The sequence below is a fragment of the Plasmodium cynomolgi genome, chromosome 13 (assembly GCF_000321355.1).
Source record: "Plasmodium cynomolgi strain B DNA, chromosome 13, whole genome shotgun sequence".
Lineage (NCBI taxonomy): Eukaryota > Apicomplexa > Aconoidasida > Haemosporida > Plasmodiidae > Plasmodium > Plasmodium cynomolgi.
The window spans coordinates 1,374,023-1,398,955 of NC_020406.1; the positions used below are offsets into that span (position 1 = coordinate 1,374,023).

Genomic DNA, 24,933 nt, shown 5'->3' on the forward strand with positions numbered 1-24,933 from the left:
GGGGTTATACACTACGCCACGATAAGTTATACTGTACGAGTCTGTTTCCAGCTTGGGAAAACGTTTTGGTTCGCTTGCTAAGCTTTGTTCTGCCAACCCTGGCTACTCCGCTATGCGCACTTTCTTCGCTTCGCTCATCATAAGGCCCTTCCTCTATAGAGTAGTCTTCTCTGTTCAGTTAAAGTGCACTACCTTTTTTTTTTTTTTTTTTTTTTTTTTTTTATTTTCCTCACACCTTGCTTACATTTCGAATCAGTTCCCCCCTTGGCGCATTTTTTTTAAAATTATTTGTAGAACAATTTTGCAGGAAAAAAATAAAATGTGTGAAATTGCACTTTTGGGAAAATTACACGAGTCAGCATAAATTCTGCCGCACTGGTGAAACATTAAATTTTTTTTTAAAAGCAGACTGAGTGAGCATCGTCACCAATGTTAACAAAATTATTGGTACATTTGACGTGTTCATGTCGTTTATAGCATGTACACTGATCGGATATTTATGTTTAAAAGAAAAAAAAAAGTGGGCCAAATTAAACCACAATGACATAATGTACGTACAATTTTTGACAGTGTACGTGTTCGCTTCGGATGAATAAAAAAAAGGTTGTCCATTCGTCCGTTTAATTTTCCCCTTCGTGTCACTGTGCATGTCTATAAAAAAAAAAGGTTGACTCTGGGGAGGGGGTGAACTCCTGCGTTAAATGCACTGCCGAAGAATGTGCGCGCGCGCAGAAATGGTTAGCGGTAAATGGTTAGCAGCAAATGGTCTGCGGCAAATGGTCTGCGGCAAATGGTCTGCGGCAAATGCTTAGCGGCAAATGGTCTGCGGCAAACGCTGACAGAATGGATGACGCGAGCCGGCCAAGCGAGTGAGTCAATGCTGACATGTTTCACTGCCAAAGCGGAAGTTCCCCCCACCCCCTATGAGTTCCCATTATAACCCTCGAAAAATGCACGATTTATTTTCGCGCTGGCAAATATACTTCTCGTAAGGTGGACAAACTCTTTCCAAGGCGAACGGGTTGCCAAAACTGCATAGGCGAGCTTGCCACGGAGGAATAAATTCTGTGAAGCCCTATTCATTCGCAAAAGCGTCTTGGCAAAACCATTAAAAGGATCATTTTATGAATAAATTTGGACAAAAAAGAAAAATATTAGTCATGATGAGGTTGGCAAAGGAAGTTCAAAATGGAGCGAAACTGCGCTATGTCACAAATTAATACAATTTATGTTAATGTGATGTTACCCGTAGGATGGAAAAAAAAAAAAAAAAAAAAAAAACAAATTGATGCTAAAGTGGGATCTCAAAAGGAGCAGACAAATTTACGAAAAAATAATCAACTGGATGTGGGGGAACTTAAAAAAAAGAGGTTACCCCTTCGCAACAACATCGTTGTTCTTTTTTTTTTTTTTTTTTTGTTTGTTTTTTCTGTACTCATTAATAATCTGCATGTTAAGCAAACCAATTAAAATTGCATATCTTCTCCAATGGGCTAAGGACGCAACAGTGTGACTTCAAAATTGTGGACAAAGAATAAAATGGAATCACAAAAGAACCAGTCCCGAATCATCCGTGTCGTAGTTTAATTCTGTGAAAAAGAATTGGAATGAGGAGTTTATATGAAAAACATGCCGATATATGTACACATGTGCCTCGATTCACCAAGTGAACCCTCCTAGCCGGTTATCTTAAAAATTACCACTCCTGAAGGTGTACTGTGGCTCCTCATCGTAAACTTCAAATATGCTTGGATCGATAAGTTTCAAATTTTGGGTTAAATTGAAATAGTCTTCCTTACACTGCACTCAAAAAGGGAAAAAAAAAAAAATTATGTAGTACATATCCTGCTTAATAACTCCTGTTGGGTGGGGTGGAATAGGAAGACTCCTCTTTCATTTCTCTTCCGCGCATATTCAGACATATAGGCGCACGAGTAGAATTCACTTAAGCATTACGTCCACGACGAATATCATCGACAAAGAGGAATTCAAATATTCCCAGGGAAGAAACTTTATCTTCTGTGTGAAAAATTCTGTATCGTAATTTTCATTTAAGTCTGTGAAGGCCCTTTGGCATTTTATATGAGGGTCCAGGTAAAACAGGCCGTTTTCATTTGCCGCATAAAAGTAGTGAGCACTGGTATGCGCATTGCCACTACTTATACCTTGGAACTGTTTTAGGCCAAAGCAGGAGAGTAGGGACTGTTTATATTTCACTATGTTAAAAGAATCAGTCCCTAGTTTTAGGCACACCCATATAATGACTAATATTTTCTCCTTAATTTGAAAAAATTTTAATACTTGATTGTTGTACATTACGCCCGTGTCAAAGGCTACTGAGAAAAAGGCATGTCTTTTTTTGCGCTTTACAAAAAAATATTCCTTTTTGTTGGTGACTCGATCCGCAGGGGCAATCTCTCTCCCCTCGATAGGCTCACTTTTGTGAAGGAAGTGATCACCCCTTGTTAAGTGCCTTCCACGATTTAGCGGAATTTTGTTTTTTCTTTTTTTCACAAAGCGGACCTTCTTTCTGTTAATGAGGTTGGATATGACAATTGCGCTGCTGGTGGGACCTAGCCACTCATGCACAAAATGCTCCATGTTTTTTTGGCTAACTTTTTTGTACTTCATGGTTTCGTAAATGATATTCTGAATGGAGTACTTGGCGCTTTCCATGTCTCTAAACTGCAGCAGCACAGAGTATGCCAGCGAGTTGTTCACGTTCACGTGTCGAACGGCACTCATGCGTGGGTTTTGCACTGCGTCGGCCTTTACTTCGTCCGCACTGTCGATGCTCATCTGGGGGGTGCTTTCCCCACCGCTTCTCAGAAACATTTCGTAATTCTTAAAATAGCGATATACGTTTTGTTCCCTTCTTGGGGGGGAATTACCCCTCCATGAAGAGGCGCATAAAGAGGTACATAAAGAAGTGCATAACCCTGCTGTTGTTGCCTCCCCGTCGTTAACACCTTCCACTTTTTTTCGTTCACAAAATGGGAACTTCTCCGTAGGGGGGAAATTACTAGAAGTGCTCACCGTGGAGTTGTTATCATAGCAGTAAGGTGCGTCTGATTTTCCGTCCGTTATAAAATAATCGGCCTCTTTCATCTTTTCATCGCAGCAATTTCGTGCAGCCATTTTTTCAACGTGGCAACTTACGTTAGAGGCATTTATATTTCCCTCACCTTTGCTAATAATGGGTCCTTCTCCATCCCCCACCTGCTGCTCATTTGACGATTTTTTGAGATAATTTCTATAAAATGTGTAATCGCTCATATTGTGAAAGAAGGCATATTTTTTGGAGACTTTGTACTTGATTAGTATGTTCGCTAGCACCATTTGGACGACCCGTATCATGCACCCCCATCCGGTATCGCTCATGTATATCGATATTGTGTCGTCTCCTTTGGTATATTTGGTTCTTTTCCTCTTTGTAAATTTGTCATATTTATTTTTGCTAACTTGGGTGTGCACAAGAGGGATGTTCTCCCTCTCCAAATGGGAGTTTTTCAATTTTTTGTCTTGTTGCTTTTCGTTCATTTTGTTGCTAACACTATCGCGCCCTACTGCTCTTTCGTTCTTTGCTACCATTTTGGAGTCTTCACCCGATGAGCCATTTGGCAAATATTTGTACGCACTGGGGCTTTTCCCCTCCAGCTGCTTAACTACAAGGAGGGTGTCATTCATGGTGGATATTCCCGTGTTGCTGTGGTTATCCGCTTCTTCATCACAGTTGAGGGAGTCCCCACTGCTCTTCCCCCCATTTGTTCTATTAACATCGGAATTACTTCCATAGTTTTCTAAGAAATAAACACTTTTGTTGCTATCGTTTGTACTATCGAAAGAGGTGTCCCTATTATTTTCGACCTCCGAAACGGTTCCACATGAGTCTTTTTTCTGATCAAATGGATTACCATTCGTGTACTTGTAATTGTTTCTGTTGAAATGGGATGCACGAATCGATTTGGAAGAACTGTCAAAATTGATGTAGAAATATTCCATTTCGTCAAAGCATATTTTTTTCAAAAAATGTTCAGGGAGGTCTGTAAAATTGATGACTCTTTCTTTGTAGTACTTTCTCTTCCTCTTTTTCCTGTTGGTCTTTTTTTTCTTTCCCCTTTGGTCTTTTCCTTTTTCGTGATCCTTCGTTCGCTCTGCCACTTCGCATAGGTTGTTGGAGTGTGCCACATCGAATAGGTTGTTGGAGTGTGCCACTTCGCCTAGGTTGTTGGAGTGTGCCACTTCGCCTAGGTTGTTGGAGTGTGCCCCTCCGCTGTTTGTGCTGCTGGTGAGTGGTTCGTTGTTACGGTTCGAAGGGGCCATCTCTGCACTGCTGCGGCTGGAGAAGCTCCCGCTGGAGAAGGTCTTACTGGAGAAGCAATTTCTATCGCTAATCTTTAAGCGGAAATTCGACCTGTACGTGAAGAGCACCTTCGATTTGCACAAAATTAAAAAAAGCTTAAACGACTCCACATCTTTAAGGTTAAAACGTTTGCCGCACATATAGGCTGTGTTCGATAAGTTGCGCAGGTTCAGAGGTAGGTAGTTAAAAATGGAGACCGTGACAAGCATCTTAAAATATCTCCTAAGGGACAAATTGTACTTGATGTTGTTAAAGTAGTTTACTAGTTTATATTTGGACGCGTTCGGGTGCGGATGGGCCTCTTCGATATCCTTCTTTTTCGCGCTAGCTTCGTTATTTTTGCATTTTCTCTGATTTTTTTTCTTCTTCAAAAGGGTATTTGCTTCGTTGCTGTTGCTGTTGCTGTTGCTGCTACTGCTACTGCTGCTGTTGTTGGCGTTTGCGCCTCGCTCATTTAACGCCACTTCGCTGGGACTGCTATGTCTATCATGACTGCCGCGCGTTTGGGGGGAATTTTCGGGAATGCCATTTTCGCCCTGTTGCGGTGAACTTGCTTTTTTTTCCATTTTATCGTAACGCGTGGCAGCATGAAGGTTGGAAAAATGAAGAACAGAAAGCACTGCATAGTGTTATCCGTGTTGCGCGGGCACCTTCACCGCTTCGCCTCTTCGCATCTTCACCTCTTCACCGCTTCTCCTCTTCTCCTCTTCACCGCTTCGCCTCTTCTCCTCTTCACCGCTTCGCCACTTCTCCACTTGGCGCCTTTTGCACACACACGCAGACGAACAGGCAGGCGCAGACCTGGGACATCCCAAAAGGGAAGAAAAAAGGGGAGAAACGAAAAAAGTGCTCCTAAAAATGATAAGCAAAGAGGGAAAGGAGAAACGTGTTGCTAAAAATCATCATTTTATGGTTCCCCTCCGATGGAGGAAACCGAGTAGACAGTTAAACCGCATAACCGTACAGCCGTACAATTTCACGGGTCCAAATTTACAAATGTGTGGCTACATTTTTTTCGGCTCATTTGGGCGACGCAGAGATCACTCCTCATGGTAGTATTCCCCTTGTCGTATTTCGCGTTTGAGGAAAAATTTGTGCATACTGCAGCATTTTCCCTCCTCCCCTTTCACAAATTATCAAAACGCACTTCCCATTGGCGATCGCGCAAGTTATGCATAACGCGAGAAAGAAAAACGCACTTTTTTTTTTACATAGATTTATATGAAAATTAAAATTGACCCAGCTGAAAGTATATTTACACTTTGTATAACCCCAACTGCGATGAAACAATTTTTGGAAGTTTTTTTTTTTTTTTTGGGAAACTGCTCAAATGGAAGACATTACGATTTACAATTCCTGCGGAGGGAAGGTGAACTTTTCCGAGTCATCATAAAGGCAAACAGTCACAGTTTGAGCGTATGCAATGGGTATTATTGAAAATGTATGCTGCTGCATTCTGCGGAATGGAGCGTTGGTGAAGCATAATTTTGTCACTCTCCTGTGTGGTGCTCGCTTTGGGGAAAAATATTGTCTATACACCTTTGCCAGCTCTTCACAGTACGTAGCTGTGCATTGGTATACACAAATCATTCGTTGGGACATACGTACGTTCGTGCGTGAGGCATACTTCCATTCCACTTGTATGTACCAACAGATTGTGGACTCGTTGCGATGAACGGGTGATTAACGAGTTTTCACAATAAGGCCTTGCCTACAAACACCGCGGAGATAATTGCTAAATGGCTTTTAAAAAGTAAAATCAAAATTTCTCTTAAAAATGTAAAGTTGAACATAGGAAAGGAAAAAAAAAAAAGAAAAATGGTCGGTTGTAAAAGTGTTGTAACAATGATATGAATACCAAGTTGACCTTTCAAGTGACGAAAAAAAAAAAGAAAAAAAGAAAAAAAAGGTTCATAAGTGGTCGCATACAAAACAGGCAATAAGGCATACACAGTAATATTACGCATGCACACACGTAGAGATGTACACACACGTAGAAACGTCCGCACACGTATCAGCACAACAGCTGACGCTGCGTGACGGTTCAAAGGAAAGAACGCCACTCAAACAAAAAATGCATCCACGAAAATGTGCATAGAGGGTTAAAATTGAAGTTTAATTATGAGCTTGGGGGGTTGCTTTGCGGGGGAGGCGTCGCGGGCGCTGCTTTACACCTCCTGCGCAGCTTTCCTTCTGACGTTTTTTTACCCTTTCACGCTGCCTCCTGACCTTTTTTCAAAACATTAACAATTGATTGATAGGAACCGAAAAAACAAAATGCGCTTTAAAAAGTTAATTAAATTATGGGGCGAAGGGGAGCCTCCTCACACATGTACACATGCGAGCATGAACGCATGAACATGAACGCCTGAACATGAACGCGCACATCGCATATCCGCATACCCGCATATGCGGCGCATGCACACAACAAAAATACTAAAAAGGTTACTTAAAAAGGTTCTAAAAAATAACAGGGTTGGTTAAGCGCGCCCCAGGCATGCTTGCGCAACTGACTGGAACAACTTCTTGATCTCTGTTGCGGCGTGGACAAATGGGCATTCCCAAAAGTGGAATCTGCAGTGAAGGAGGGAAGAAAGGTACAATGGGTTACACCGGTGGTGAGTTGGACAAACGCATGTCGTGGTTGAGGTATACAAGCTGTGCGTAAGGTGTACACAACACTGGTTCAGTGACTCACTGCCTTACTTGGCATTTTTTATCAATTCGATAAAGGTTATCAGCAATCCCCAGGGGTGAGGCCTATGCGCAAGGATGCGCTCCAGCAGCACTCGGATTATCTGTTCTTGAATGACAACATCGTTCGATTGCGAAAACAGAAATAAAATGAGGCAAGAAAAATAGTGGGTGTGCGAATTGGGGTACCTAATATGATTCACGATATTTGATAGGAGCAAGTACCTCCCTTCCATGTCCAACTCTTTGCATAAGAACAGAAAGAGAGTGTAGGCCAAATTGTTCTTTACAACAATAACGTTCGTTCGCTTCTTCCTTCTTTGGCTAATTGCATCTGCGCGGTGGTCACTGTCATTATCACAATCGTCATCGTCATCCAGGAGCTCCGTCACCAGAGCTTCACCATTTTCGTCATCGTAGCTACCAGTAAGCTCCTGTCCTTCATTTTTCCCCTCGTTGTTCTCCCTCATAAGTTCTACATATTTTTTGGACAAGCTGGGTTCCGCCTGGTCTTTATGTATTTTTTGTTCTTTATTCCGTTTTGTAGGGGAAACAATATTTTTTTTTTTTTTTTTTTTTCTTCACCGGGTCACGAAGAACAATTTCTTGCAGTAATTCGTTTTGATTATCAGCCACATTGCCTTTGCTATCTTCACATTTCAGTAACAGCACAGGGTCGCAGTTACTGTTAAATCTGAACATATTATTCACCTTGGCTCTACATATGCTCGTTCCTACGTACATAATAAGGGAGTTTAAAATATCCACGTCATACTTAACAGAGTACTGGTACATCTTCCTTTTCGAAAAAAATAATTTGTCCTTAATATGCAAGAGTAGAGTAAAATCCCGATTGGTGAAATACTCATCAATTAAATTTTTTAATTTCTTTTTGAACAGAGGGAATATGATATTTGTCAAAATTTTGGGCACTAACTTAATTTCTTGTAACAAGTCAATTTTTACATCTGACATGAACGGGTCAGGCAATTTTATGTTTCTTGGAAAGGCAGACAGAACAAGGTTTCGTAATTGGATACAATTTAGTGGAAACAAACTGCAGAAGGTCACATAATAGCAGGATAAAAAATCTGGGAAATCATGTAGCAGCACCAGTAGGATTCTTACTGTTCCTATGTACAACGCCTCTATCGCTTTCGATATCTTTACCTTTTTTAAAAAAAAATTCATAAAGGTGAACAAAGCAACTAACAACCCTTTGTATGCTTCCCAGCCACAAATCTTGGACAACATTTTCGGCATAAAATATTTAGACGATATGAGCTCTAGCCATGAGAAACAAAATGATGGGACTCTCAACGGGGACAACAAGGAAAAGCAGTTCGCAAAGCAGTCCATATAAATATATATGTCATTTGCATACACACAACTTTCGTGAATATCGACCAGCAAACAGTGTAGTACTCTAAAGTATGGTCTCTGATTAAATGTCTTCTTTTCAGTTTCGCACTTTTTGTGTATGACTCTGCATATGACATGGAGGGCCCTCTGTAGGATTATTACTGGGGATAGCTGTTCTTGGTCTACTAGCTTGTTCATCGTTACGACCATTTTGCACCAGGCATCCACATAGCTGTAATTTAGTAACTCGCTTGTTTTGTGCGTTTCTCTTAACTCTGCATCGTTTGTTTTATCCTTCACGAAGTTTTCATTGGCCAATTCCTTTTTCCCCTCGTCCGGTGCTATCCGGTTGCAATGGTCCTTACTTCCGGTAAGTTCGCCCTTTTGTACCGTCTCCTCGGGCGATTCTTTCGTATGTAATTGTGGCTCATCCGTTTGGCTCACTTCTGCTACATCCGTTTTGCGTGACACGTCTCCCTCTACGGGTTGTCCCTCCCTGCTGCTTGCACTGCTCTCATTCACGGTGTCACCCAGTTTGATATCGTGTGCAGACTTGTTCAAATTCTGCACAGCTATGCTAACCGAAATGCTAATCGAATGAGACAGAAACTGATCCATAACGTGGTCCGTGCAAAGAAGGCCACAGGTCCACAATTTCATCAAATATTTTATACACTTTGAAATGTGTTGCTGCTTTATGATCTCCAGCATGGGGTTCCAAATGCTCATCTTCAAAATGTTTAAATAATTCTTATACAAAATGTACCACTCCGCAAAAAGGTACGCAATGAATAATCCCATTTCTTCTTTCACTACAGGAGGGGCAGGTAAAAATTTACACCTTACCGGTTCGTACAACACGTCGCGCACGTAGTAATACTGCATGTACTTTTCTGGGGGCTTATCATTCACGTTGCTTTCTTTGACGCTGGGGACGTAATTTATTAGGCTGTTTTTCTGACTCTCGGGGATCTTCAAATTTGTACCCTTTTGTAGCTCTGACTGCATGGCGAGGTAGGAGGCTGACAAGGTGCTTAGGGCGGATGCACTCGACATGGACGAGGCGACGGAGGAGCTAGACGAAGATGTGTCATTGTCGTGGTTTTTTTTCTCTTCCTCTTCGCCCTGCCTGATTTGTGAAAACGAATTGGAGGAGGACGAAGAATAATCTGACATTTCTGAGTTGTTCGATTCAAAAGAGTACAATGAGGAGGAGCTAAAATGTTTCTTCTCTGCGGCTTGATTTGGGCCCTGTTCGCTACTATCCTCGAAATTCCTAACGTCCCCATCCTCCCTTTTAATACTGCTACCATTTATACTTACCGCAGATCCATTTTTTAAATGATGGTTCATGTGCTCTTCCTTGTTATCGCTATTCGTGTTTTCCCCATTCAGATTCGCACTTTCCTTCTTTGCACAGTTACTTTCTTTGTTCAAATCGTTGCTCACAATTTCCTTCCTGATCATTTTCTCCGAGTTGATGTTTTTATTTTCTACGCTCAGTCTTTCCAACAAATACATGGTGCGCTCATCTACGTTGTTATGGTCATATTGAATTTTTACGTTTGCTATAAAAAAGGAGTTTCCAGCGTTGGGTGGGTTGTTGTTACTGCTCTCCTCGGATGTGACGGATGGTTTATTCGTGTGCTCGTTGTTGCTATTTTGGTGGGTCACTGAAATGGGCATGATCTGTTTATTCTTTTCTTTGAGCATTTGCTCCTTCTGTTGATCACGTTTGTTTGGCGCGCCTGCGTCTTTTTTGCTACTACTCTCCTTTTGAGTGTATTCCCCATTCACTTCACCGTTCGTCCGCTGTATCTCCTCCTCTTTCGCTTTCCCAGCTCCACTACCTTTACACACGCGATCAGCACTTTTCTCCTTCCGTGCCTTTTCTCTGCCTCCCTTCGTCGGGAATATGTACTCCGTCAGATTGATGCACGTTTTTATGGACTCTCCCTCTTCTTGTGATTCCCTGGTCTGCTTCTTCAAACACTTAAGCCCCTCAAACATTTGCTTCAATTCTCTTTTGGTGCTTTGCAAAAGGACCTCCTCCGTGGAAGGAAAATAAGCATGCTCATTATCACTACACAACATTTTATTTATCATGATTAGCTTTTTAATGGTCTTCTTAACATGATCCACAGCCAAATACTTCTTCTTAATAACTACATAGTTGATGAGTTCCGTGCAGAATGTAACAAAATTGAGGTTGTTACTATATCTCGATATTTTACATAACATTTTGTTTAACTCTTTGTGATCAATGAGGTTGTAACGGATGAATGGGACCATGTGGTTTACGTTGTAACTCTGAGTGTCTTCTATGTAGGAGGTAACTAGCTTCTTTAGTTCTCTGCTGTTTCTGCACATTTGCTCTAATATGCACAGGAGTACCTCCAGATGGAGGAACAGTTCGTTGATGTTCCCCGGATTGGTGTGCTCAGATTTGTCTTCACGCGCGCTTCCATTCGTTGTGCTTTGGATGGGCGTTTCGTCCTTACCGCGTAGGCTGCTGCTAACAGTGCCATCACAGCTTCCGCCATTTACACCGTTAGCACTTTTTTCGCCTTCTTCCCCACTGTAGACCGGCAAACTGAGGGTCTCCTCCCTTGCACTCTGCTCGCTCCGACTTAAAAGAACAAGCATTTTTTTTATGGCCTCCTGAACAATCTTAAACAGTTTGGTACCTATAATTTTGTAAGTCTCATTCTTATCTGCAGCAGATTCGCATATCAAAATAAGTAACTTGCAAAGAACAAAAATTTCGTGATCTGTCGAAAGGTAAGTTAATACCAAGAGGGAGTGTGTAACTGCGCATGTTAATTTTTCGAACTTATAGTACGGCGTCTTCACATTACAGTAGCTTTTAAAGTTATTCACTAGGGGCATGGAGGGGGGGAATACTTTTATATACCTCACAAAGTCTTTAATGCTTACCATGATAACTTCGAAAAATGGGATTATTTCTTTTACACTCATTTTGTTCGTGCTTTCACTTAGGAATATGTTCGATATGAAGAAGAGGAACTTTTGCTTGCACGAGATATTCACGTTTTTTATTTTCTTGAAGTACAGGATGGCGCCATCTCTGCGCTGTCCGTTTTCGCCGGCGTTACCACTCCGGAAGTTGCCGCTAACATCGTTTCGGCTAGCATCGTTTCGGCTAGCATCGTTTCGGCTAACACCGTTACCGCTAACATCGTTCCGGCTAACATCGTTCCCGCTAACATCGTTGCCGCTCGCTCCGTTATCACCAGCAGCGGGGGTCCCCTTATTCTCCTCTTCCACCCTCTGCATCATCATCGCGGCGTTCCGCTTCCCCGCGCCCTCTGCGCCGTTCACATTCCTGCACACTGAAGGGTCCATTTTGGAGTAACTGCCATTGTTGCCCTCTTCGGGAGCACAAAAAACTGAGCTCTTCCTGTTATATGTGAAATTTCCATTTTTCAAATTTCTCATAATGTCCGTCTTGGTGGTGCCGCCCTTGAGGTTTTCCATGTAGTGATCATGCTTCGCAAAGTTACTAAAGGCTTCTTCTTCATGGGGAATTCTCATTGCATTTGTGTTTCCGTTCAGGTTGCTAATCGTGACGGGCATGCTACAGGCGTAGCCGCCCTGTGTGAATTGGGGCGTAACAAACGTGGGCGCAGAAGTGGCACTGATGGGTGAAGAGGCGGAAAATGGTTGTGTGGAAGCAGCAAAGATGGGTGAAGAAGCGACAAAGTTAGGAGAAGATGCAGGATTGATGGTTGAAGATGCAGGATGAAAGGTCGCAGAAGCAGGATGGAAGGACGAAGATGCAGGATTGATGGTTGAAGAAGCAGGATGGAAGGTCGAAGAAGCAGGATGGAAGGACGAAGCAGGATGGAAGGACGACGCAGGATGGAAGGACGAAGCAGGATGAAAGGTCGAAGAAGCTGCAAAGGGGGCGAGCGGAATCGCATACGCTGGCGCAGATGCAACACCGGGTGAGAGTACACAGCTGCCACTTCTGTCCTCGTAGTTGTTAGGATGTCCCGACTGTGCGCTGATATCCATTTCGGCGAAGTTCTTCCCACTGTGTTCATACTTCCCAACGTAATTATTCCCCAGAGTGATACCCGAGATGTTATAATTTTCAACGTTCACATACCTATTATTTGTATTAAAATTATAATCATTATTATTGCAGTTATAATTATTTGGAGATTTAAATATATACATAGGGTTAGGGGTGTTGTTAGCACCGCGGGCGCTGTCAGTACTGTTAATATTATTAATGCCGTCGGTATTGTTAACACTGTTAATATTGTTAACCTGGTCAACAGCGTTAATACTGTTAGTACTGTCAATATTGTTAACGGTGTTGGCGCGGTTCGCGCTGCTGGCCTTATTAGCAGTACTAACACTATTAGCGTTGTTAGCCCAATTAACCCTATTAGCACTATTAACACCACTGACGCCACTAAGACTATTAACACCACTGACACCCTTAGGATTGCTAACAGTAGGAACATTCATAATATGATTCATATTATTAATGTCGTTCATCTCATTCAGCTCATTCAGCTCATTCAGCTCATTCATCTCATTCAAGTTATTCACACTATTTATGTTATTATTACTATTCATATTATTACCTAGGTGAAAATTCGCACTATCTTTCGAGCCGTTACTTTTTCCGTGCGCGTACTTGGCTCCGTTTCCTGTGTAACCTGAGCTCGCCGGAGTTCCACTTTTCTGAGGTGACACTCCAATGATGCTGTTTCCGCCGCTTCCTCCTCCGATGTTTTCGTTATTCTCCTCGTTGTCTGCACTGCTTTCGTTATAGTACTTCTCCTCCAGGTACCTATTCGCCTTGTCGCCGTCCTCCTTCGTGTCCTCCTTGCGGTTGGTCTTGAGTGGGCCGTTCTTACCATATTCTCCATCCTGTTCCTTTGGATATCTGACCTTTTCTTCGTTCCTTCCATCCAGCGGATTCGAAATGTACTTTTTGTTGTTGTAGAAGGGGGTCTCCCCGGGCGCTTCATTCGGCACGTTCTCGCTGTTCTTCCTATTTTGATAGCTTTGATAGTTCGCGCCGACTACTCCGTTGGGGTTGCCTACCCCGTTGGAGCCGTCTTGGACGTTCCCATCGCTGGCAAAGTTTGCCCTACTTTGGTAGTTCCCCCCACCTTGGTAGTTCCCCCCACCTTGGTAGTTCCCCCCACCTTGGTAGTTCCCCCCAACTTGGTAATTCCCATCACCTTGGTAGTTCCCTCCATTTTGGTAATTCCCGCCATTTTGGTAGCTGCCACCACTTTGGTAATTCCCACCATTATGGTAACTCCCACCACTTTGATAGTTGCCACCACCTTGATAGTTGCCACCATTTTGATAGTTGCCACCGCCTTGATAGTTGCCACCGCCTTGATAGTTGCCACCACCTTGATAGTTGCCACCACCTTGATAGTTGCCACCGCCTTGGTAGCCACCACCACCTTGATAATTCCCACCTCCCACATAACCCGGGAGGGCGTTCTCACTTTCACTGGAGCCCCCCTCATGATCGACTCCCCCAGGCGAGAATAACTTCTGTTGCAAATTGGACAAAATTTTCAAATTCATAAAATTCTTATACACCTGAATATGCTTGAGGGTTATATTATGCGCTTTCAAAAAGATGGGCAAGGCGTTGTAGTATTTATTGTTGGCATTTTCCTTAATGTTTAATTTGTGAATACGTGCATATTTCCTGGAGGCATAAATAGGCTTCATGATTTCTTCGATTTCGATGGATGATTTTTCGATAGCCACTTGTTCGATTATAGAATAAATTAAATTTATATTTTCATTAATTAATGCATTCACGACATCGTCCACGATTGTGCTACTCACTTCTGGGGGGCAGTTTTGGTCAAAAACGTTTCTCAGATTTTGTATTAATATATTCCTTAATGGTTTTTTGCAGGATACTAGAACGAGGGAGGAGGAGATACTCGTGGCCATTAGTAGGGAGGCCTTATGCATAATCGTTTCTTTCGATTCGTTCACAAAATCTTTCTTAACTAATTCTCTCGTAGTTATACACCCAATGAGGACAAAGCGATCAACAACGGAGGTGATTATTTCCTTGATGGCTGAGTCGAAGGCTAAATAAATTAGCGCTTTGCACTTTAGGTTTAACTTAACTGCTGCAACAATGTTCGTTGATATCACTATGTTTTTCTTCAAAATGCTTAATATTTCTTCGTTTAGCATTTCGTTAAATTTGTTGTTGTTCACGTTTTCTTGGTACATCGGTGTGCTCTGCATTTTTTGGTTCATGTCGCTCGTTACGCCATATGCAGATGGGGGCGTCGTGTTTTTGTTTCCTCCGTCAGTACCGCTGTTGCCCATGCTTAGCATGCTGGCCTTTCCATTATTTCCGTTTTTGCCCTTGGGCATGCCGACACTGACGTTTCCAACGCTGCCAACGCCTCCAACGCCGCCAACTCCTCCAACGCTGCCAACGCCGCTGACCATGTTCACCCCGACCTGCTCGCTCGCTTTGAACTTGTCCAACAAGGGCAGAGGAAGCGGGGGCGCAGGAATGCCGCCACCATTCTTCACACCAGATGGTGGTTCCCCAAAACTTTTGTTCAAATTCATGGTACTCGATGGGGACGATACGTAGGACTCCCTCTTGGGATTTTCATAAATTTCATTTTTCAACGGCATTTTTGCGCTTTTCAAATCTATGCTTTTGTATGGTCCATCGTTTTTGCTACTTACAGAGAGTTTATTTTTACCCATCAGATAATTTACAACTTTGTACGAGTTGTCCTTAAACTCTGCGTCGTTCAGTTTGTCCTTCTTCTTAGTTGAAAGTTTTAAATCCTTCAGTAGTGCCTCCTCATTGATGTTATTTCCGTTGCCTTTCGCTGCTAACCCGTCGTTATTCAAAAGGAGAGAAAAATCGCCGTTCCTATTTCCAGCACTGGTGCCGGGGGATCCACCATACGGCCCACCATTCTCCCCTACATACATAAGAGTGTTAAATTTACTGGGGTCACCACCACCTCCACTCATATAGTTAAAAACTGACATGGATTGACTTTCCTTCGTGTTGCTACTTGCGGATAATTTTTTCATCGTGTTATTATTCTCTACTATCATTTCGTTATTCATGTTATTTTTGGTTACCATTTTGTATCCATTTTCTACACCTTTTTGGAACCCTTTGGAAGGCAAGGGTTGGGTCAAATTGGAGCTCATAAATCTGCTTTTATTTCCGCTACCCGCTCCCTTGTTGCCCAGGAGGATCATATCTACTGACGAATTGAATGCCATGTTGGCGGCGTCGTTTTTACTTCCGTTGCCGAGGACGCCCATGCTGTTCATCATTCCGAGGTTGTTGTCGTTACCACTGTTGTTACCGTTACTATTGTGGCTACTGTTGTTATTGTTGTTGCCGCTAAGGCTGATGGCGTCAATGAGGGCACAGGCTTCCATAGCGTTACTCGCTTCCTTCAGATCTTCGCCCTTTCTACTTTTAATTAACAAATTTGAGCTGCCATTTTTATGGCTCACAAACTCGTTCGCGCCGTTATTATTGTTAGTGATGGTCGTCATGATGGAAGACGTGGTATTATTATAATTATTCATAGCATTGAATCGGGGGTCCTTACCAAGTAAGAACGCATCAGTTCCATCGGCTGTCACTGCCTCCAACACTCTACCACCCCTCTCATTATTTCTCGCATTTCCATTACCACTACCACTTCCCCCATTTTGATGCACGAAATTTTCTCCGTAAAAATTGCCACACGCATTGTAGGACTTGTTAAACATATACACTTGCCCTGGGGTTAGATATCCCCCAGAGTGGCTACTACTCTCCCCTAGGTAATTCACACCCATGGTATTGTTCTCGTTGAAGTTATTCCTAACGAATAAATCATTCGTATTTATGGGCAAATTACGACACTTGATAATGTTGCACTTGTTGTAATAATCAAAGACATTAATCTTAAAATAGTTAAACAGTAATTCTATTTCAAAAATTAAGATGGTCTTTAGGGACTGCGCTTCGTGTAGTTCACCAAGTAAATTTAAAATGCCAACAGTCCATGGATTGGGCGGCTTAAAAATTTTGGAATTTTTAATACTCTCTAAAATTTTACACACAGCTGGAAAGGTCACTATCAGGTAGCCATTATCATACGAGTACAAAATTAATTGCTTAATATTCATATGCTTTGACATGAGTGGTTTATTTCTGCCTATTGTTATTATGCCTATCCAGGCCCCTAAATTTTTTAATAGCAATCTATAGGTTGAGGAATCCTTTGTTATCTCGATAAAATTTAATAAGGTATTAAAAATTTCACACGACAAATGAGTAACATGGTCAAATATTTTATCCATTTTTATGGCACTCAGTAGGTGTAAATATATGAGCATATCATCTGATGTTTTTTTTTTTATAATAAATTTTAACAAGTTGAAGAAAAAAACATCTCTTCTTATGATCACGTCCTCCTCAATTTTTTTTTCTTCGTATCGGTCGTTAATTCCTGTGATGTACTTGCTATCATCATTTTCGTCTTCATCACTGCTATCGATGTAAAACTCCACATCCGTGCTTTCGCTCACGCATGCATTTTCCTCCACTGTGTTGTCATTACTCGTTTTGGTAAATGCGATCAGATTTACGCCTCCCTCTTCCTCCTCCTCCTCTTTATATTCACAATTGGACGATTCATTTTTCCTCTGATTAGTTGCACTTCCTCCACTGTTTGGATCCTCTTGCCCAAGTTCGTTCATGGCACCGCCGTCGCTTTTATTTCCGCTGCTTTTTGCATTCTCCACGTTGGCGTTGGTCCTATGGGCGGTATCCTTCAAATCGTTTTTTTTCTTCTTATGGGTGTTGGCAGCTTCTTCCGATGGGTCTTCTTTACCCTTCTTGCAATTCTTCCCTTGCTTGTCCGCCAAACCACTCTTATCCTCCTGCGCGGGGGGTTGGTCAGTGCCCTTATTTTGACATTTAGATTCGCCTTGCGCGTTAGGGTTGCCTTCTACCGTTCTATCCTCGCCCTCTTTTTTGTTCTTCTGGTCGCTCTTATCATTCGCGCTGTTTGCACTGTTTGCACTGTTTGCACTGTTTACACCGTTCGCACTGCTTGCATTATTCGCGTCGCTGGAGTGGGATTCGTTAAGGCTGGCGATCTTCTCGCCCTTCTCGCCCTTATCTCCCTTCTCGCCCTTATCTCCCTTCTCGCTCTTATCTCCCTTCTCGCCCTTCTCACACTTGTCGTTATTCTTCTTATTCTTTTTTTTCTTCTTCGGCTCCGCCTCCTTCTTCGGTTCGCTGGTCTCGTTCACCCCGTTGACCTCGCTCGCTTCGCCCACCTCACCGCCGCTGCTGCCACTGTTGCTCTTCCTTTTCTCCATGCCACCATTGACAGATGCACCCTTTTCCCGGGACTCGTTCTGTCCCAAGTGACCACCTTCCAACTTGGTCACTTTATCGGACGCCCCGTCGGTATTCCCCTGAGTGTTGCCATCACCATTGTTTGCGTTGTCATAAGGGTCAGTGGCATTCCTTTCCCTACCTGGTTGAACCTTTTCCTCCTTCTTCACGAGCCCTTTCTTGATTTGTATCAAGCGCTTCAGTTGTCTGCCCTTAATTTTAATACTCTCCGGATTAATATCTTTTAAAATTTTAGCTAGCTTACACATAAATTTCTTGGTAATAATTTGTTCAATCAGATATTTTTTATTTTGATAAATCTCATTAAAAGCAATATTTAGCAAGTTCAGTGTGTTGGCTTCATTATAATTTAGACTATCTTCTAAATTTTGGTTCATATGTTTGTCATTTGATACACTCTCCTTCATCGTTACGACCATTTTGTTACTCTCTGTATCTAGTTTTATGTCCTCCTTATTGTAAAGTATCCACTCGTTCTTAAGCATGTGATTAAAATTATCATTTTCGTGTTTACTCAGTTCGTTCACATTCATTTTGAGGTAGCCATTCTGTACCATTTTATCTTCTTCATACTTTTCTTGCAGACTTCTATTTAAAAAGTAGCCATTATTTTTTTTTTCTTCGTGAAATTTATTCCCATTTGCGCTCACGTTCAAGTTACCCGTCATATGTAGATACATTTTTTCCTTATGTTCATTGTAGAAAAGATCACTGCTGTTTTGCATCATGCCATTATTTCCATAATTTATGTAGTGATCTTTTATATTTCCTACGTCCATATGGGTGGTTCCCCCCCCTGGGCCTGCTCTCATAGCCTGCATGGTGTAATTCCCTTCATACACGCTGTTATTATTCGGGTTGAATAAAGCATTACTGCCTGTGTTGTTGTTTATACCATTTGCATTTCCCAGGCTATTTTCCATGTGCAGATACTTGGGGTTGTTTGCGTCCATGCTACCTCCATTGGTCAAATTGAAATTATTGTTGCACATGTGAAGGAATTCGTTGTTGTTTAGGTTGAAGAAGGCCCCCGCGTTGTTGTGCGGGTCGGCGAAGCTACTCATGCTGTTTAGGGAGCTTATGTCGTTTGGGCTGCCCATTCCGTTCAGGTTACCACCCATCCCATTTAAGCTGTACATTGCGTTTAGGCCGCTTGGTCCGCTCGGTCCGCCCGGTCCCCCTGGCATACCCAGCCCGTTCAATCCGCCGGACACGCCCATTCCATTCACTTGGCTAAACATCCTCATCTCCATGTTGCTCGTGTTGCAACTGTTCATGCTGTCATCCATGCTCATAAAGCTGTCATTGTTATCAAAAGTATTAGCTGAACTTGCGAACATTTTGCTATTCACATTATTGGGTAACTCATTCATTCTGCCCACAGAGGACGCGGTGTTGCATTTCGTCCTGTTCTTGGATTTTCCGGAAATAATGTTTGCATACGAGACGGTATTATTTTGATGGCTCTCCACATTTCCACAGGGATAGGCAGTGCTACTATTCGTATTACTAGCCACATTTCCGCTGGATACATTTCCGCTGGATACATTTCCGCTGACTACATTTCCGCTAGCCACATTTCCGCCAGCCACATTACCGCCAGCCACATTATTACTTGCACTGTTTGTGCTGTTCCCAGAGGTGGCGGCACTGTTGCTGTTCTTCCCATTATTGCCTTTACTCATCATGGGATCCTTCACATTCTTCTTTTTCTTGTCCCCTCTGCCCATAGTGTTATCCTTCGTGCCGCAGTCATTTCTTCTATCCGCGCTGTTATTTTTTCGATTTCCTCCTCTGCTATTTTTGTTGGTGTCCTTGCTGTCGTTTTCGTCATCCTCCTTATTGCTTTCGTTGTCGTCATCCTTATGTCCATCCTTTCGCCCATCTCTTCGACCATCCCTATGACCATCTTTATCATCATCCTTGCCGCTATCCCGATTGCTGTTCCCACTTCGATTCCCGCTACTATTACCATTACCGTTACTGCTATTATTCCCGCTGTTGCCGCTATTATTATTTGCGTTGGCATTTCCCCTATAATTGTTAACCTCTTTGCTGTTCCCATCTGCTGCTTTGTTCGTACCCCCCCCTTTGCCCCCGCTGCTGTCTTGCTTCTTCCTGCAACTGCTGTTATTCGAGTTCCTTATCTGCAGCTTGGTTTCTTCAACTGGGGATACATCAGCGTTTGGAAGTTCAAAGGTGTCGTGGACCCTTTCGGCCACATCAATGTGGTCAGCGCCTGTCGGGGTGGTGGAAGTCCTGCTGCCCAACACTGCATCAATGCTTCTTAACCAAACGGGGATACCATTTCTGTCCTTCCAGCTTACACTTGCGCTTATGTTGGTGATGCCACTCGGGCGATTGACATTAGTTACGTTAGTGACGCTGGTAATGTTACTCTCGTCGTTTACTCTACTCACACTGTCGCTACTACCCCGTGACATCCTCGAAAGGGGTGCATGTCTCGATGGGGGCTCACAACTGTCTGTCTGATCCACGTCATCACCACCTTTGAAAAAATAGTTATCCACATCCTCTTTTACATCTGCGTGACTGCTGAACGTAAAGTCCCTGTGATGCTGACCGCTATCCACATTGTAATCATCACATTCGTCATTCCTTCGATCATTTATTATCCTTTTGCTAGCTTCCATCAATAAGTGCCTAGCTTGTTCTTCCACGAATGGATTTAAATTTGCCCCGTAGACACAACTTGCAGGGGTAACAATTGACGTGGGAATATTCTCACCATTCGCTGATCTCTTATCTGCCTCCTCCTGTGCACATAGGGAATAATTAACCTTATCATTAACTTTATTTTTCTCCACACGGATAACCCCATTTGGTGTGCACCAACTGCTACTCCGTGTTAGATCATTATTGTTGACACGACTCTGTGGATCGTTTTTTTCACTGAAGGGTGCATTCCGTTTGAATGAAAGGGGGCTACTTTTGCGTCTATTCGGTCCAGCACCCTTTATCTCATTCTTTAGCTCATTTTTGATTCTATTCCTGCTGGGCTTATTCCTCGAAAGGTTTTTACTTGCGGAGCTTTTAAACTTCCCCATATGAGTGGCCCCTCGACTGGTATAACTGCGGCAGGTTATTGTACTACCAGTGTTGCTGCGACTGGTGCTGCGACTGGTGCTATGACTTGTGCTGCGGCTAATGCTGCCTCTAATACTGCCGCTAATGCTGCGGGCGTCCTCGCTGATGCAGCCTTCGCTGCCACCCGCGTCAGTTGGGTGGTACGCACTCACATCGTTACTTGTGCAACTGTGGTTGCCAGTTTGGGCTCCCTCACTATCTTCCTCATTGTCAGCGTTCGTTGAGATATCGTCCCAACCCAAAGTGGCTTTGCTCACATGTCCACAACTCCCTTTTCCACAGCCATTGCTTTTCTTGTTAATAAAACAAATGTGTTGTTTTATACTCATAAAATGGGTGCCTTTGTCATGATAATCCATTCTCATGTTTTAATAGTACAAAGGGGTTCATATTTAACGTAGCGCATCCGAGCAAGGTGTGTCACACACGCATGGATGAGGGCATATGTGCATGTGTCCACGTAGTTCTACATGCACACATGCATACATGTCACACGGATGCGTGTCCTTCCTCCCCCTGCTTTTGAGAACCCACAATTGCGGCGTATAGGAACAATGTGACAAATTCAAAAAGGGCTGCTCGTCGAAAAATGGTGGGGCGGCCAAGGGTTCACGCGGCGAAAAACAAAGGGGTTAAAAATGCCTTGCATTCGCGCAGCTCGAGCCGATTAAAAAAATATGCCGCTTCAATGCATCAGATACATATGTACATATAGGTCCTCAACGTAGATAAATCACTCATGTACAATTTGTTGCTCTCCAGCTGTTAAAAAATGTGAACTGCGCGATGCTACGTGGAGGGGAAAAACATCGCGAAATGCCGCTATGCGCCGCTAAACAACGATGAACAACGCGGCATGGCGCTAAATGCTGTTACGTAGTGATGAAAGAAGCCTCAAAAGAGGGGAAATGAACGAAGGGGGAATACATATATATAAAAAAAGTGGGATGCAGGAAACGAATGAAAAAACTGCAGCGCGCAAAATGTAACACAAACTGAACTGTGAAGAGGCGCGCACGCGAATATGAAGCACAGGAGCTCTGGCACGAACACGAACGAGAAGCACAAAAAATGTAACAGGAAAAAAATAAAACGCAGCAAAACGAATGAACATGAAATGAATGGCAAAAAACGAATAGAGAAAAAAAGAGAAAAATAGAGAAAAATGGAGAAAAATAGAGAAAAATGAAGAAAAACGAATTCTGAAAAATGAAGAAAACTGAAACATGAAAAATGTAAACGTAAAAATATGCAAATAAAAAAGGCAAACAAGTTATTATATTTCAAATGCAAGTTTCGCACGATTACGTGTATGCAGTGACAGTACGTACAGCACAGCACAGTACAGTGCAGTGTGGTACGGCAAAGCACAGTACAGCGTAGCGCAGCGTACGTACTATACCATGCGAGTGACCAACTGGGTATGTACATATGGGCATATGCATACTTATAGTCATTTTACGCCATCCGAAAAAAAAAAAAAAAACCATAGCGTCGTACAATGCGCGCTTTTTACGTACAGCATGTACGTACATGTACTACTGTACGTATTTATTTGTGCGTCACGCATTGCACGTTTTGAACAAAAAGGGCGCGTTTGCCTGGCTGTGCATGCAGCGCGGGCAGCTATGAAACACGAACATGTGGAAATACCAAATAGGAAAAAATGCAAGTGTCAAAATATGCAAGTGTCAAAATATGCAAGTGTCAAAATATGCAAGTGTCAAAATATGCAAGTGTCAATATATGCAAGTGTCAATATATGCAAGTGTCAAAATATGCGAGTGTCAAAGTATACAAACTGTAGCATGCAGCATGGCGTATGCAAATGCTCCCATACCTGGCAGCATTCACGCGCTCGCGTACGTACGTCATGCGCTTCCGGCTTGTGTACCCTTGCATTTGCGTACCCTCGTGCCCTTCTTACTCGCCCGCCTGGCGCAAACCCTTTGCACGCCCCCCCAGCTGTACTATACGTACGTACATACAATATGATGGGCTATAATACGCATACACGTGTAGCATACATGCGCGCGCTCATACATGCATAGCAACGCAGTGCACGTCGAAGGACCAGCACTCCAAGTGAGATGAAAAATGCTCGGCAAATTCATGCCCTAACGCAAAATTTGCATTTGCATTGGCGAACGCACGAAAGGCAATCAACTTAGGGAAAATTAAAAGAACAGGTAAAGGAAGCGGCAAAAGGAGCAGCAAAAGGAGCGGCAAAGGAAGTGGTTTCACCCATCCAGAGAATTTTTACGTCCTCCATTTTTCATCTCGATTAAGAAGGCAATTTGCAGTCCCTCCAACATGCGTTTTAAATGCCCTTCTCGCAAAAGCAAACTTGCTAGAAAATGTACGTTATGTGAAGCAACCAAAAGGTACAGAACGATGGGGGATTGAAGAAAAAAAAAAAAAAAAAGTAAAGAAAGAAAGAAAGAAAGAAAGAGTGAAAGAAAGAAAGAAAAAAAGAAAGGGTGGATAACAATCGTAGCAGTAGAAAAAGAAAAGATAACGAATGGGTAAAAAAAGTGAAAAGAAAAAGGAAGAGGAAAAGTCAAAGGAAAAGATTAAGAGTAACAAACAGGTCAACTAGGAACCTGTAAAAGATGCTATGAGGGGAGGCGCGCGGGAAAAGGACTGTAGGGAGGGTTTCCACATGTACTGTAAATTTACATAAGGTAAAAATGTCCACTTGGACTTTTTCATAAGTACAGTTAAATGTTCGAAAAGGAAAAAAAATTTGCATAAGGGAAAAAAAAACCAAAAGTTACGTACATTATTATGTGTGCATGTATGTATTTATGTGGATAGATGTTACCCGCCCTGTTTGCACACCGCTTTCTAAGTCTGTTCATTTGAAAAATGCTCGTTGGGGGGTACACAACATAGATCCGCGAACTCACGTGGAGGTCTTCTTTCCCCGCACATGTACTTATGGTTCATTTTTTACGCCATACTGAAAAGGGCGTCACTCAATTTTGCAAAATTGGCGGAATGGGGGAAATACTTCGGGGCATATTCAAAGGGAAAGAAATAAAAAAAAAAAAAAAACGCAAAAGTTGCAGTAGTCGGTGTGTACATAAACGAGTATGCTTCGCCTGCTATTATTTTTACTCATTTATGCTGGCACATGTTTATATATACACATGCGCGTGTATTTACACACAAATTCGCAGATGTACAATTATCGACTTGTGAGGAGCGGTGGTAACAGTTCTGAGGTGCTAAGCTGATGCGCACGCTTGTCGCAGTGGCTAAAACGGAATCCGTCCCGTTTGTAAGCCACACGTGTTGGTTAATGTCCCATTGCTTCCACTGCGGTTACTATTCTCTTGTTATTATATTATATTACTTTTCTTTTTTTTTTTTGCTGTACCCATCATGCACATGGCCCCCGTACACACACGCGCAGGTGACCTGTACATACAGCAGAAATTGTGCAGTCCCTGTGAACGAACACATGTGAGCGTACTTCCCATGCAACGGATTGGTACAACATTTAGACGATATGCAATTCCGATGAGTGGAAAACAAATTGTACAAAAAAAAAAAAAAAAAAAGAAGGGAAATTTTGCAGAGCACGTAACGGAGGCAGTCATTGCTCCTTGCTAGTGTACAAAAAAGCTACATTTGTATACAGATATTTTTTTCACACATGGGGAGCTTTTCCCCGCGGCGTTATTTCCACCCAGTAGGGGTCTTCAAAGGTACGGGTAAATAACATCAGCGTGAGAAGCGAACGTGCTACGAAGCGATCACGCAAAGACGTGGCAAACAGGGGGGAACGCGCAACATGCACATTGCATTATCCCCGAGTGAGGGGGTACTTATAAATAGGCCATTTAAAGCTATATATACATATATATATGTGTATATATATGTGATGCATGCAGGGTGGCACATATGCGGAGTGGCAACGAATCACCTCTAACCGTGACGCCAGTTCCTGTTTGTTTTCCCTTCCAAA

General features: G+C 42.7%; 2 protein-coding genes across 2 annotated transcripts; both read right to left on the reverse strand.

Annotated features, from left to right (window-relative positions):
* Window positions 1-1,547: 1,547 nt before the first annotated feature.
* Window positions 1,548-4,691, reverse strand: PCYB_133940 (peptidase; the record flags this gene model as incomplete). The annotated part of the gene is made up of 4 exons (XM_004224419.1): window positions 1,548-1,589; window positions 1,701-1,800; window positions 1,957-2,844; window positions 3,037-4,691. Coding segments are annotated over 4 exons (2,682 nt in total), but the record flags the coding sequence as incomplete, so codon positions are not given.
* Window positions 4,692-6,843: 2,152 nt separating this feature from the next.
* On the reverse strand, window positions 6,844-21,325 carry PCYB_133950 (hypothetical protein; the record flags this gene model as incomplete). Its single annotated transcript, XM_004224420.1, has 3 exons — window positions 6,844-6,937; window positions 7,069-12,034; window positions 12,062-21,325. The coding sequence occupies 2 exons, from the start codon at window positions 21,323-21,325 to the stop codon at window positions 7,589-7,591; spliced, it is 13,710 nt and encodes a 4,569-aa protein (XP_004224468.1). The 3' UTR covers window positions 6,844-6,937; window positions 7,069-7,588.
* Window positions 21,326-24,933: the final 3,608 nt, after the last annotated feature.